General features: G+C 56.5%; 1 protein-coding gene across 1 annotated transcript in view; it reads left to right on the top strand.

Moving 5' to 3' along the window:
* The first annotated feature begins 6,851 nt into the window (after nt 1-6,851).
* COL18A1 (collagen type XVIII alpha 1 chain) overlaps nt 6,852-12,195 on the top strand; it is a 37,827-nt gene continuing 32,483 nt past the window's right edge. The window contains exons 1-2 of the mRNA XM_051787157.1: nt 6,852-6,929; nt 7,439-7,506. Coding sequence (XP_051643117.1) covers nt 6,919-6,929; nt 7,439-7,506 — 79 coding nt within the window. The 5' untranslated portion in view covers nt 6,852-6,918. The remainder of the gene's footprint in view (nt 6,930-7,438; nt 7,507-12,195) is intronic.

Raw genomic sequence — 12,195 nt, forward strand, 5'->3', positions numbered from 1 at the left:
GATGAGGTGGTAGAACACTGCCATAAATTGCCCAGAGAGGTGGTGGATGCTCCATCCCTGGAAACGTTTAAGGTTGGGATGGACGGGGCTGTGAGTAGCTAGGTGAGGTGGAAGGTGCCCCTCCCCATGGTAGGGGGTTGGAACAAGATGGTGTTTAAAGGTCCCTTCCAACCCAAACCATTCCGGAATTCTATGATTCTCTGCCAGGGCAACAGAGCAAGGGCAAACTTACATATGCTCCCACAGCAACGCCAGCTATTAGGAATATTAGGGGACGCTGTAATAAGGGGACATTTCAACTATCCACTTGCAGACTGAAGTGTCAAAGGATAAGATATAAGGATAAAACTTTTCAATGCAGTACATGGTGCCATTCCCCCAGAAATAGACTGAGAACCACCAGATGCTTTTTCTGAATCTGCTCTAAAACTGAGGAAGTGGTCAAAAAAAGAAAAAAAAAGGCCCAATTCCAGAAAGAGAAAGAAAGAAAAAAAAAGCTCTATTAAAAGTCTGGTAAAACATGGAGCAAAGAGCCAATAGGGCTTTCCCTAGCTGGTGGGAAAGAAGGGAGAGCACAGGGATAAGGTAGATGCTGAAGAGCAGGTCTCCCAAATGAACAGGAAAGCTGAAAAAAAACGTATCACGTTGGATATAAATAGGGAAGTGAGAGGACTAGGAGGAAGCTGGAGGCTTGTCCTGCCAAATGTGCTCAAACCAGTGGTGACCAGCTCAGCCAGTCTACTGCAGGGACTGGGAAGTGGGAAGGGTGCAGAGGGACGGGATGGGCACAGTGACAGGTCTTTGCTCTGGGGGCATCCCTACCCCCACCCATCCCCACTCACTTTTTTTCCCCAGAAAGGTGGGAAAGGCTCTTAAATTAGAATAGAAATCCTGGTGGGGTTATCCTGGAGAGACAAGCTAAATGCTTTGGACAGCTTGGAAGTGTCCAGCACTGAGATAGGGACACTGACTGTCAGCAGGTCCTACCATAGGTGGGTACGAGAATCCTCAAGTGTGGGGATCCTCACAGAAGCAATCCTTCCTGATTACCATTCCTCTCCCCTGGAAGGGAGCCTGTACATCCTGCCACAGGGAACTGGGGCAGAACCTTGGGGTATCCAGCTGCTGAGCAGGCTGGAGCAGACCAGTGCTTGGTGGGGAGCTGGGAATTTCCTCTTCCCAGGGAGGAAACTCTTTTTTTGAGTTTTACTGGAGCAAAGGACATTGATTTCCTTTTTTGCTTTTCTTTTTTTTCCAGATGAGTCAAAGTTAACCATTCTTTTCCAGGGGAGATATTGAGTTCAGCCCAGGAGAGAAGAGATGGCAACCTTAAGGCTGCTGGGACAATCTTCAAGGAAGTAGCAGGAACCTCCAGTTTTGAGGCTATTTTCTCTGTGTTAGCTCCATACAGGGAACACACAGGTATGCTCCACACCCGCCACAGCATTACCAGGGCACTGCTGGTCCCTCATCCAGACACCACCCTGCGCTGCAACCTGTGTCCTCCCACCCACATCCCACTCCTTGACTTACAGCCCATCAAGGTGACAGAGATGCTGACAGGGTTGTCCCCCAGATGATAGCCTGGGCTCGGCCCCATTACTCCCTTCTGGAGCCCTTGTCTTGCCTGGCTGGATCTCAAGGTTCTCCCTTGAGCAAACACCTGTCTGTCGATTCAGGAAGGAGGAGGAGTGTGCTCTTTTTCTCTTGCTAAAAATGAACTGCTTTTCAAGTAGTCCTTCTGCAAGGGCTGGCAAAGAGAAGCAGGAATCTAGATGAGTTTCCTTGCTCTGTGGCTGCTGGCCCTGGGTCACACCCAGCAGGGCAGGCCAGCAGTGATGACTGGAATTGAACTGAGCTGCACTTTTTGAGGAAAAAAGGGAGGTGGCAGGGGCACAGTTCATGGAGGGGAGGGAGATTCTGGAAAACCCATCCCAGCCAGGACCTGGACGCTCTGGATAGCCCCCACTAGCTGTAGGAGGGATGAGGGGCTGAAGCTGGAAGCCAGAGTGTTCTAGTGTGGGAGGAGGAGGATTCCTCCCTTGCATGAGCAACTCAGGCATCACAGAAGGTTTTGGGAGCTCTCCCAACCTTCCTGGGTTTGGCAGAGATGGGGACAGCTGATGTTCCCAGCAAGCCCCAGCCCTGCAGAGAGATGGGGGTTTTGGGTAGGGTGTGCATGGTATGAGGCAGAGGGGGATCCCTCCCCTCCCAGATGGTCTCTCCATCCTCTCCATTGCTGCAGATGTTCCCCACCCCAGCTCCAAGGGATACCTATGAAGCTTTGGGGGACCTGACCGGCACCTCGCAGCTGGGATGTGGACGCACCGAGGTTTCAGGTGGCTGCAGAGCTCTGCCCTCCTTCTCTTCCACTCACGGTGCCGGAGCGTGACTCCAAAGCAGGAAGGGAAACAAGTGCCATTTCCCACAGCCAGCCAAGAGGCAGAGACCCAAGGGCGAGCCGCGGGAATGAGGCATGCGAGAAGCATCCGCCGCGTCCCCTTTCCCATGGAATGCTTCTCTCGGTTCTTCCTGTGATGTGCGCTGAAGTATTGATTTTCCCCTGGAGTGGATGAGTCACGGAGAAAGCCGGGAGGGAGTGGGGGCTGCTGGGATATCCCCGGTGCCCGAGTCTGATGGGAAGACTGTGTGGGAGAGAGCAGGCACTGCCCAGAGGGTGCGGGCAGAGGGCAGGAAAGATGCGTGTGGAGCAGGGAGCTGGAGTTGGCTCTCTCCCTATTGACTCTGCACGGAGCTCCTCAGCCCTGGGAAAGGAAGGGGGCTCTCTCCGTTGCTCCTAGCCCTGGGAAAGGAAGGGGGCTCTCTCCCTTGCTCCCACTCATCCTTCCCCAGGGAGGAGGTTACGGTGCATAGGGGTGAGCTCCTGGCTCTGCCTCTGCTGAATTCGTGGTTGTGTGTCTGCTGGCTCCACAGCCAAAGCTCCCTCTTGACCTTCTCTGTCAGCTGTTTTATTGCCAATGTCCACCTTGGGAACAGGCCAGGCCATCTCTGTCATGTCACGACTCCTCCACATGAGAGCTTGTGACCTAAGGAGAGGGGCAGCAACTCTGGGACGTGGCCAGAGCTGGGGTCCCCTGCCCACCCAGCTCTCTGTGCAGGGTTCTGGGCTGTGGATTGTGCCACCGGCAGCCTGTCCTGCCCCTGCTGAGACAGGAGGTGGTGATGTGGTGATGGTGTGGTGGTCCTCTGGCCCCAGCTCACTTCCCTGCTGAGCCTCAGTGCTGTCTCATCCTCCTCACACCCACGGGAGGCTCCAGATCCCAGAGCATTTCTGCTGCTGGCCGGGCCTCCAGCTGCCCCCATAACACCTCCTGCTCTCTGCAGCCCCTCACTAATGTGTCCACCAGGTCTGGCTGCCAGGGCCAGGCACAGTGCTGTCCTGTTCCCAGTCTCCAACCCCCCAACCTGGCTTAGCTCATCCCCCGCCTACACGGGCAGGTAACATGCTCCTCACTCGGCCAAGCTCTTGTGCTTGCCAGCTTTCCTCACTAGGGAAATATCTGTATTTCCAATTATTCACACTCCCTGCCTATGCTCCTTGGGTCCTTCCCAAACGCCCACCTTAGTGGCTGTGCATGCTTCACCTCTGGACAGGAGGGATGGTTTTCATGTCATCCCTTGCCAGATCCTTGCGGCTGAAGGAAGGGCACGATGCTGCCCTTTCCAGCAGACATCTCTCCAGGACCAGCTCCTCCATTGCAATACTGGGCCATCAGCAGACTTCTGAGCCAGAGCAACAGATGTGGCAGGGAGATGCAAAAGCAGCTGGTCCCAATGTTCCTGAGTGCTCACACCCGGGGGCTGCAGCTGGGAGTTAGTGGCTTTCACAGGGACAAATGGCACATCGAAGTGGCAGGACCAGCCATGGGCCTCTGCCTGGGGACTGGCACAGATGGGACAGCCCTGCCTGTCAGTGGTTTTCTGTTCTGTCTGCATGCTTCAGCCTTTGTTGCTCTGCAGGGACACTTGCCAAATATTGTCCTCTGCCTTCTTGTCTTCATTGCCCCCCTGACCCAATTCCTATGTCTCCCCCTGCTCCCCAGCCTCCTCACTCTGCATGCTGGCAGCGGGACTGAGCAGGTCACCAGAGCATCTCAAGGCAACCGTGCATAAGCCATGTTTTTTTGGCAATGGTGACAGCTCATGGTACTCGCTGGCACTCCCACGGCTCGCATGGCACACGGGTCACAGCTCCTTGGGCCACCCAGCAGTCTGGGGACATGCTGCCCTTCCCAGTGTAAAGTCAGTCACCGTGCCAAAGCCATTTCAGGAGAGGGACATGGACACTGGCCATGAGTGCCAGCCCCATTGCCACTGCCAGGGATGCACTTGGACCACAGCAGACAGTTTCCAACCCCTCCCCTCTTCCCAAAGGAGGGAAAAACAGGCCAGTGTCCCACAGGGTTGCCAGGGTGACATTTTTTGGCGGCCGTGCTGTCCCAGCCGCTGAACTGGCAGGGGCTGTGCTGGGAGCTGGGGCAGCCCCTCTGTCCCCACACCAGGGTGTCCCTGCCCAGGGCCACCCAGCAGCATTGGGACCACCAGCCACGGGATGTAGGTGGGAGCCAGGCACAGGGGTGGGGAGACAGCAGGACATTGGAGGAGCCCTGCAGAGATGAAAAATGCCAAAGGGTTACTGGAAGCCTGCGGAGTAGGAGGGCCTTTTTGGCTGGGGCTTGGGAATTCTGGGCTGTGAGCTGCTGAGCCACCATCAGAGCACTGCTGGTTTCCATTTGGTTGGCTTTCGAAAGAGCTGCCTCCCTGGCAGCATGTGTCCCCCCCTCACAGTGGGCAGTGTTTGTTTGCTTGGGAAAAGATGAGCCTCATTATCTGTCGTTTGTGGCTCTCAGACTTTAAAGCGCAGCAGGAGGAAATTTTATGATGGGAAACTGCCCTGGTGTCATCCAGGCTTTGCATGGAGGTCTGCTGGGGAGTCCACAGCCCACAGCAGTGGGGACAGCACCGGGGCTGAGACCTGTGCACAGGCACAGGGGAGATAGGAAGGTGGCAAAAGGTGATATGCTTGAACCTGTCCCAGTGAACGAGCACAGAAGGAGCCAGGAGAGCTCGGCCAGGCTGGGGAGAGTCCAGAGGTGCAGCAAGGAGGAAGTTTGAGATGTAATACAGCTCCACATTCACCTGCACCCAGCGATAACATCGCTGTGCTTGGTGTGTGGGAAGGTCTAGGCAGGCAGTCAGTGTAGCCCTGAGCAGGTTTGCACCTCCTGGCCCTGGCAGTGCTGATAACTTTAGGAAGGACCAGAATCTCCCCGTTAAAGCAGGGACTTAAAGCAATGCCTACAGCAGCCTTCCCAGAGCTGCCCACAGGCTCTCCCACCCCAATGGAGCGTTTATCCAGCCCATTAAAAGACAAGACCTCTGCTATCAGGCAGGATCATTTTCCATTTTCAAGGAGATTTTTTTTCCAAGTACCATCCTTGCCCCAGGATCCTCCTCCCCCTTGCTCCATGCTCTCCAGGCCCTGCAGCACATTCACCCCTCCAAAAACCCTGCGCAGAACGGCAGCCCAGTGACTCAGGGCTGCCACGTGTTGCCTTTTGTGCAGCTCAGGTACTCCAATACCTACCTGGAGGGAAGGAATCGAGCTGCGGGAGAAGAAAGGGGATGGTAAATCACTCAGCGTCCAGCTGGGAAAGCATAAATTTAACAGTCTCAGTGATCAGTGAAATCATTCTGCAGACAAACAAGAGGCAGCTTCGGTGTCTATTCATTGTCCCCAGCCTGGGGTCGTGCCAAGAGAATGCCTTTGGTTCTGTGGTGCAAAGCGCTGTTAAAAGATTTATAGCCAAAATTCGGATAGCGTGCACCTCTTGTGAGCGCAGAGCTGAGCAGCTGGATGTCATGGTTTATCCTGCTAGATCCAAACCCTGGCTTAGACTAAACACGCCTCTTCCATCATTAGTGAATCACTTCTAGATCCCCTGGAAGTTTCCAGGGCTTGGATTTCAGAAAGTTTTTGCTGCCGCGGGGCACTAAAATGCTGCGGAAGACAAAGGAAGGTGTGGCAGCAGGTTTTGTGGGGATTATCCTGCTGGGATAATCCTGGGGCTGGGGCTGGAAGGAGATGAAAGCTGAGGTAAAGGGAGGAGATTAAAGTGGGCAGCAGCCCGAGCTTTAACTCCTTTCCCAGCACAAGAAAGGCAAGGTGAGGTGCACTGCCACCCTGGGTCTGGCATTGCAGCCCCCAGCAAGGGCTGACCCGGGAGAGTGCCCAGGGCTCCCTAGACTCCTCAACCTGCCAGGCTGGGCTTGGTTCACCACATGATGAAGGATGGAGGATCGTGTAGCTCCCAAGCCCCTCATTCACAGTGGGGGGGAGTGAAGAGCAGGGAAGGGAGGACACGGGGTGCCATGCTGGGATCACCCAGCCCTGCTCTGTGCCCCAAGGGCTCGCATAGGTGCTTGGTGAGGGAGTGAGCTCAGCTCGCTGATTCACTCCCTCTTTCAAGACCAGACCTGGCCTGCGAGCCGAAACCCACGGGCTTGCTGAAGCAGGAGGTGCCAGGGCAGGTCCTGCGGGCGGCGGGTGCCCTTTGGGGGTAAGGGTGCTCCCCGGCACCCTGGGGAGGGGCGGGATGCTCCTCAGGGAGGGATGCTCCTGGGGAGGGATGCTCCTCGGGGAGCCGAGCTGTGCCCCTCCAGCACACCAATCCCCGGGGGGTGTCCCCGACCCCCTCCCTGCTGCAGGAGACCAGAGACCGTTCAAACCTCGCGATCGGGGGCTGGGGGCGGGTTGAGCCCCGGCCCCGGCTCACTCGCCCGGGGCGGGCCGCCCCTCCCGCCCCTCCCCTCCCTCCCCGCCCCCCGGGCCGTGCCGAGTCCCGGCGCGTCGAGCGGAGCGGAGCCGAGCCGCGCTGCCGGCACCGAGCGGGCACCATGCGCCCAGGGTGAGCCGCGGGGCCGGGGACTGCGCGGGGGGCACCGGGACCCTGCAGATGTCGGGGATAGGCGGGGGGGGCACCAGGACCCTGGAGGCACGGGGGCAGGGGGACACTGGGACCCTGGAGGCGCCGGGTCTGGGAGACCCTGGGATCCTGGAGCCGCGGGGCGGGGCACAGGTAGTGCGGGAACCCCGGAGCCGCCGTGGAGGGGGGGCACCAGGACCCTGGAGCCGCCGGGGCGGGGGGTCCTCGGTGTAACCGTGAGGAGACGCCAGAGGGGTCGGTACCGTCGGGACACCGGGGAAGGTGGGCACCAGGACCCTGGAGCCGCCGGGGCGGGGGGTGCCGGCAGCGCGGGAACCCCGGGAGAGGAGGGGGGCAGGACCCTGCAGCCTCTGGGCCTTGGGGTCCCCGGTGTAACCGTGGGGGGACCCCAGGGTGGTGCTGTAAGTCGGGGGGCGCCCCGGATTCGGCGGGAGTGTGGGTAACCTCTCTCTCCCCTTCCCTCCCCGCAGGTGCCCCCCGCCGCGGCTGCTGCTCGGGCTCTTTGTCCTGCTGGTCCCCGCCACTTCCCAGGAGCCGGGTAACGTGCGCGGGATGCTGCGGGATGCTGGGGAGGGGGGTCCCTGTCGCTATGCCCGGGGTCCCACGGCCCCTCGCTGTCCTGAAGCCCCTATCCCCTGGGATGCGCTCCTCAGCAGGAATGGGGAGTGGAGTCTCCCCTCGGGCCAAATGCTGCGCTCAGTCCTGGTTCCCAACGCTGGGAATGATCCCCGCACGCACCCCTTCAACGGCCTCGTGGTTGCTGAACGTGGGGATTCCGTGTGCCCCATCCCATCTGCGGCGAAGGATGCTGGGGGAAATCCCTGGCTGCAGTTCCCTGGAATGAGAGTGATTTATCTGGTCCATGCTGGCTGTGAGATAGATGAGATGGCGTTGCCCCAAAGTGGCCGTGCTCCATGTGTTAGCGGTTTCTCCACAAGTCCTCCTTGTGGCTGCCTGTCCTTGAAAGTGCTGTGAGTGGCCGGAAGCCGCGAGTGTGTGCCCTGGGGATGCAACACCTCTCATACCACTCCGGGCTTTTCCCTCCCTTCGGGGCTCCCTGAAACCATGAAACATCCCACCTCGCAAGCTGCTGGTGCCCCGGGAGAGGGGAATTCAGTGCTGACTCAGCTTTCCAGCCCTTCTTTCCCCACAAGGCACACGAGCCGGTTCTCCCACTGCCTGTTTTTCTGGTGAACTTTACCGCCCTGCCAGGGAAGCTTCCTCCCGGCTGCCAGGCGGGATGAAAGCCCTCCTCTCCTCGCAGCCGGTGTCTGGATGAGTGCCCAGTGCCCGGAGACGGGAGCAGCCATGGCTGAAACAAGGAGCTGCCCCACTTGTATCCCAGGAACCCCGCTTGCCAAAGCAGCTGAGCTGCAAGCAATCCAAAAAGCGGGAGAGAGTGGGTTTTCTCCAGGGTAATGGTCTGGTTGTCTTTGGCTTGTGCCATTGTGTTAAGAGGCATCACTTGTGTCCCTTTGTGTCACCACAGGCTGGCACAGTGTGTTGGTTAGTGGTGTCCCCAGGTGGAGGCGAGCTGGAAGTCGGCCGTGAAGTCAGTGGATTATTTACTGGACCAAGGGTTTGTGTCTTCTAAGAACAGATCTGGCACTGCTCCGTGGGCAGCTGGGTCATGTTGTGGAGGGAAAGAGGCTGTCTGGGGCAACGAGGATGCCCAGCACTGCCAGAGCATGTCCGGGAATACTGGGGGAAGCTCTCCAAGTGCCCCAGGCTAGATTTATGATGCTGCTTTTGGTGGCATGGATTGCCTCCCCGGGAACCACGGGAACAAAGCTCCCCTTGGAGATCTGCAGAGATGGGAACATTGTTCCCATGTGAAATCCTGAATTGGCTATTTTAGGTCCCTGGAGACTGTCCAGTGCGGCTGAGCTGAGCTGGAGGGCCAGGAGCTGGTTTTTAATAGTGGTTACCCAGAGTTATCCTTGCCCTTCCCACCCCTTCTCCATCAGCATCCTTGCTCCCTTGGGTGCTCAGGGCTGGTCAGGACCCTTTGCTGAGCTGAAGGTGCATCCCCCCACCTTTGAGCAGCCACGCTGGGGGACAGGAGGTTTCACATGGCATTTGAGCATGGGGGGGGGGGTGAGGGGGAGTGTGGCCGGCGCCGGTCACCGCTGGCAGGGAGGTGCCCGTTTCACCCAGCTGACTTGGCTGTCTTCCAAAGGCAGGCTGTGGATCGAGTTTTAGAGGAATTCAGCGGGTTGGTGTGGCTTTTTTCCTTTCTTTTCTTTTTTTTTTTTTCCCCTTCCCTTGGTTCAATGTCCAAGGACTGCAGGGCCTGTTCTTCCAGCCTGCCTTTGTGATGGCTCCTGGGGAATGTTTGCTCCTAAGGCCTTCCTGGCATGGAGATAAGCTTTCTGTTTATCTCCCTGCCTTTCAAATTTGGGGGCTTAGCTGCTCCAGGCTGGGCTTGCCTCTTATCAGTGGATCTCTGGGATTCCTCAGGAAGGGCATGTAGCCATGAGGATGCTGCAGGGATGCTGCCGTGGGTCCAGTCTGGAGAAGGTGGGAGAAATCACAGAGTCTGTCTGCTGTGGGTATCCCTCGTGCATAGGCTGGGTCAGACACTGGGGGAAACCCCATTCCCAAGCGAGGCAATCCAATGCCAAGGCCCTGGAGATGGGGGATCCCCAACAGTGGGGGTTTACAAAGCTGGCCAGGCCTCCCCAGTCTGGTGATGGAAGCGGCCAAGCACTGGAACAGGCTGCCCAGGGAAGTGATGGAATAACAATTCCTGGAAGCGTTCAGAAAATGTGTAGATGTGGCTCTCATTGATATGGTTTAGTGGTGCAACTGGCTGTGCTGGGTTAATGGTTGGATTCAGTGATCTTGTGGGTCTTTTCCAAGAGTAATGATTCTATGATCTTCTCTTGCACCGACTTTCTGTGCACCAGTTTGGGGCTGGGATGAGCAAGTACATCCAGCTCTGCTGCTGCTGCTGAAGGAGCAAGGCAGCACCTGGGAATTCAAAGTGCCTCTTCCCTCTGTTATAGACAGCAGGTGCTGAAGCCACTTGCTGCCAGTGGAGAGACTCATTCCTGATTTTATTTTCATCTCCAATTGGTCGTGGGTCCTGGGTCCTGATGGCTGGGATTCCTCACAAACATGTGCCTTCAGCGATTTACAGCCTGGGACACAAGGGCTCTGCCATTGGTCCCTGGGGTGTTTTGACAGGTGGATCAGAGCTTTCCTAACTGGTTATTTTAGGAATCCCTTTGAAAGACTAGGGGAAGGGCTGTGGAAAATGGCTACAGGCAGCACTCGGCATCACAGGTTTGGTTTGGGAATGGTTGGCACCTCTCAGGTCCGACAGCATCGTTTGATTGCCGAGGCTCCCAGGATGGGCTGGAGGAACTGTGGAGGATGCCATGCTCTGAGGAGGATGCTGTGCTCCAGAAGCTCCGCAGGCTCTTCATCTCCTTATCAGCTGGCAGGACTTATGTTTGCAAAGCCTTATCTCTGCCGAAGCTCTGTGCTGTGGGAGCTGCTGGGGAGGGGGAGCTGCCCTGAGCTTCCAGCAGCTGGAAGGAGCCAAGGCTGTGGACATGGTCCTGCAGCACCTCTGGGCTCCCAGTCCATCATTTTCTGGCAGGTGGCTCCCATCCCTCCTGCCTGTCCTGAGGAGGTGGCAACAGAAATGAAGTGGCCCTGCTTGGATGGCACTTTTGGGCTGGAAACTGGTTTTAAAAAGAGACTAAGTATTCCTGCAGAGTGGCTGCCCTCCCAGACAGGAGTTTGCTTGCCTTGGTGCATGCAACCTTTTCATGTCCTAATCCTAATTTTCCCAGTATTTTTCCAGCTCTGTACCTGGACTTGGTCCATCCACAACCTCCATTCTCCCGGAGCTCTGACTTGATTTTAGATTTCCATGTCGTGTCTTCTGGCCCTGTGTGTCTGTGAGTGCCTGGGACCTCCCTCCTCACAGGTACATGTCCGTAAAGGGATGGAGAGCTGAGCTGCTTTTCCCTGTGGCCAGTGGAAAATCCTGCCCATACACTCCCAGATTCTGGAGAAGTGGGTTTTTTTGGCTCTGAATAGCAGACTCTTGATGACATTGCTCCCTATTTATTTTGGCCTGCAGCTGGACTAACCTCTTCTTCCAGTGTTTATGGCGACACAATTTGGGTGCTGCTAAATAGCAAATCCAAGCCCTTGGAGAAAACATTTTGCAATCCTGCTTCGGACGTCATCGCGTGGCTTAAAAAATCCCTGACCAGATAAATGTGCTGCTGGGAAACAGGCTCTGCTCTAGTGGGGGGATGTCACTGCTTCTTTTTAAGGAGGCAGGAGCATGTGGAGTGGGGGGTGAGGACTGAGCCAAGGCTGCATCCTCTTATAAAAAGGAGGGAGAGGGACATTTTTTTACATGGGCCTGGAGTGACAGGACAAGGGAGAATAGCTTCACACTGAAGGGAGGAGGGTTAGATGGGATATTAGGAAGGAATTCTTCCCTGTGAGTGTGGTGAGGCCCTGGCATAGGTTGCCCAGAGAAGCTGTGACTGCCCCATCCCTAGAAGTGTGCAAGGCCAGGTTGGGTGGGGTTTGGAGCAACCTGGGATAGTGGAAGGTGTCCCTGACCGTGGCAGGGGAGTGGAACACAATGAGGTTTAAGGTCCCTTCCAACTTGAACCATTCTGTGACAGAGACACCAGCTTCTCTCCTGCACTGCTCTGGGCCATGGTGACTGTTAGAGATGATGCTCTAAGCCCTGGAATAACAATCCCAGCAAGTGCGCTGTGTCTCTTCCAAAGTGTGATAGTTTACCAGGAAAAGAATTAATTCTGGCGTTTCAGTGGAGAGTTCAAAGCACTGAAGGAGACATCTGGGATTAAGTATTGATGTATATCAGCAGCCCAGAGGTATAGGATTAATAAAACATTTTAATGATCTTCTGGTGTATCTGATGACATTTGGGAAAGCATTGGAGAGGAATCCTTTCCAAGAGTGTCCTGTGCATTTCTCTGACTGCGTGTGCAGCCTGGAGGCAGCATATATGAGGAAGAAATTCTTCTCTGTGGGGGTGATGTGACACTGGCACAGGTTGCCCAGAGAAGCTGTGACTGCCTCGTCCCTGGAAGTGTCCAAAGCCAGGCTGGATGGGACTTGGAGCAACCTGGGCTAGTGGAAGGTGTCCCTACCATGGCAGGGGGTGGAATGAGATGGGTTTTAAGGTCCCTTTTCAGCCCAAACCAGTCTGTGATCTTCTGCAACA

The sequence above is a fragment of the Manacus candei genome, unplaced genomic scaffold (assembly GCF_025592945.1).
Source record: "Manacus candei isolate 608988 ecotype Guabito, Panama unplaced genomic scaffold, ASM2559294v1 h1tg000023l, whole genome shotgun sequence".
Classification (NCBI taxonomy): domain Eukaryota; kingdom Metazoa; phylum Chordata; class Aves; order Passeriformes; family Pipridae; genus Manacus; species Manacus candei.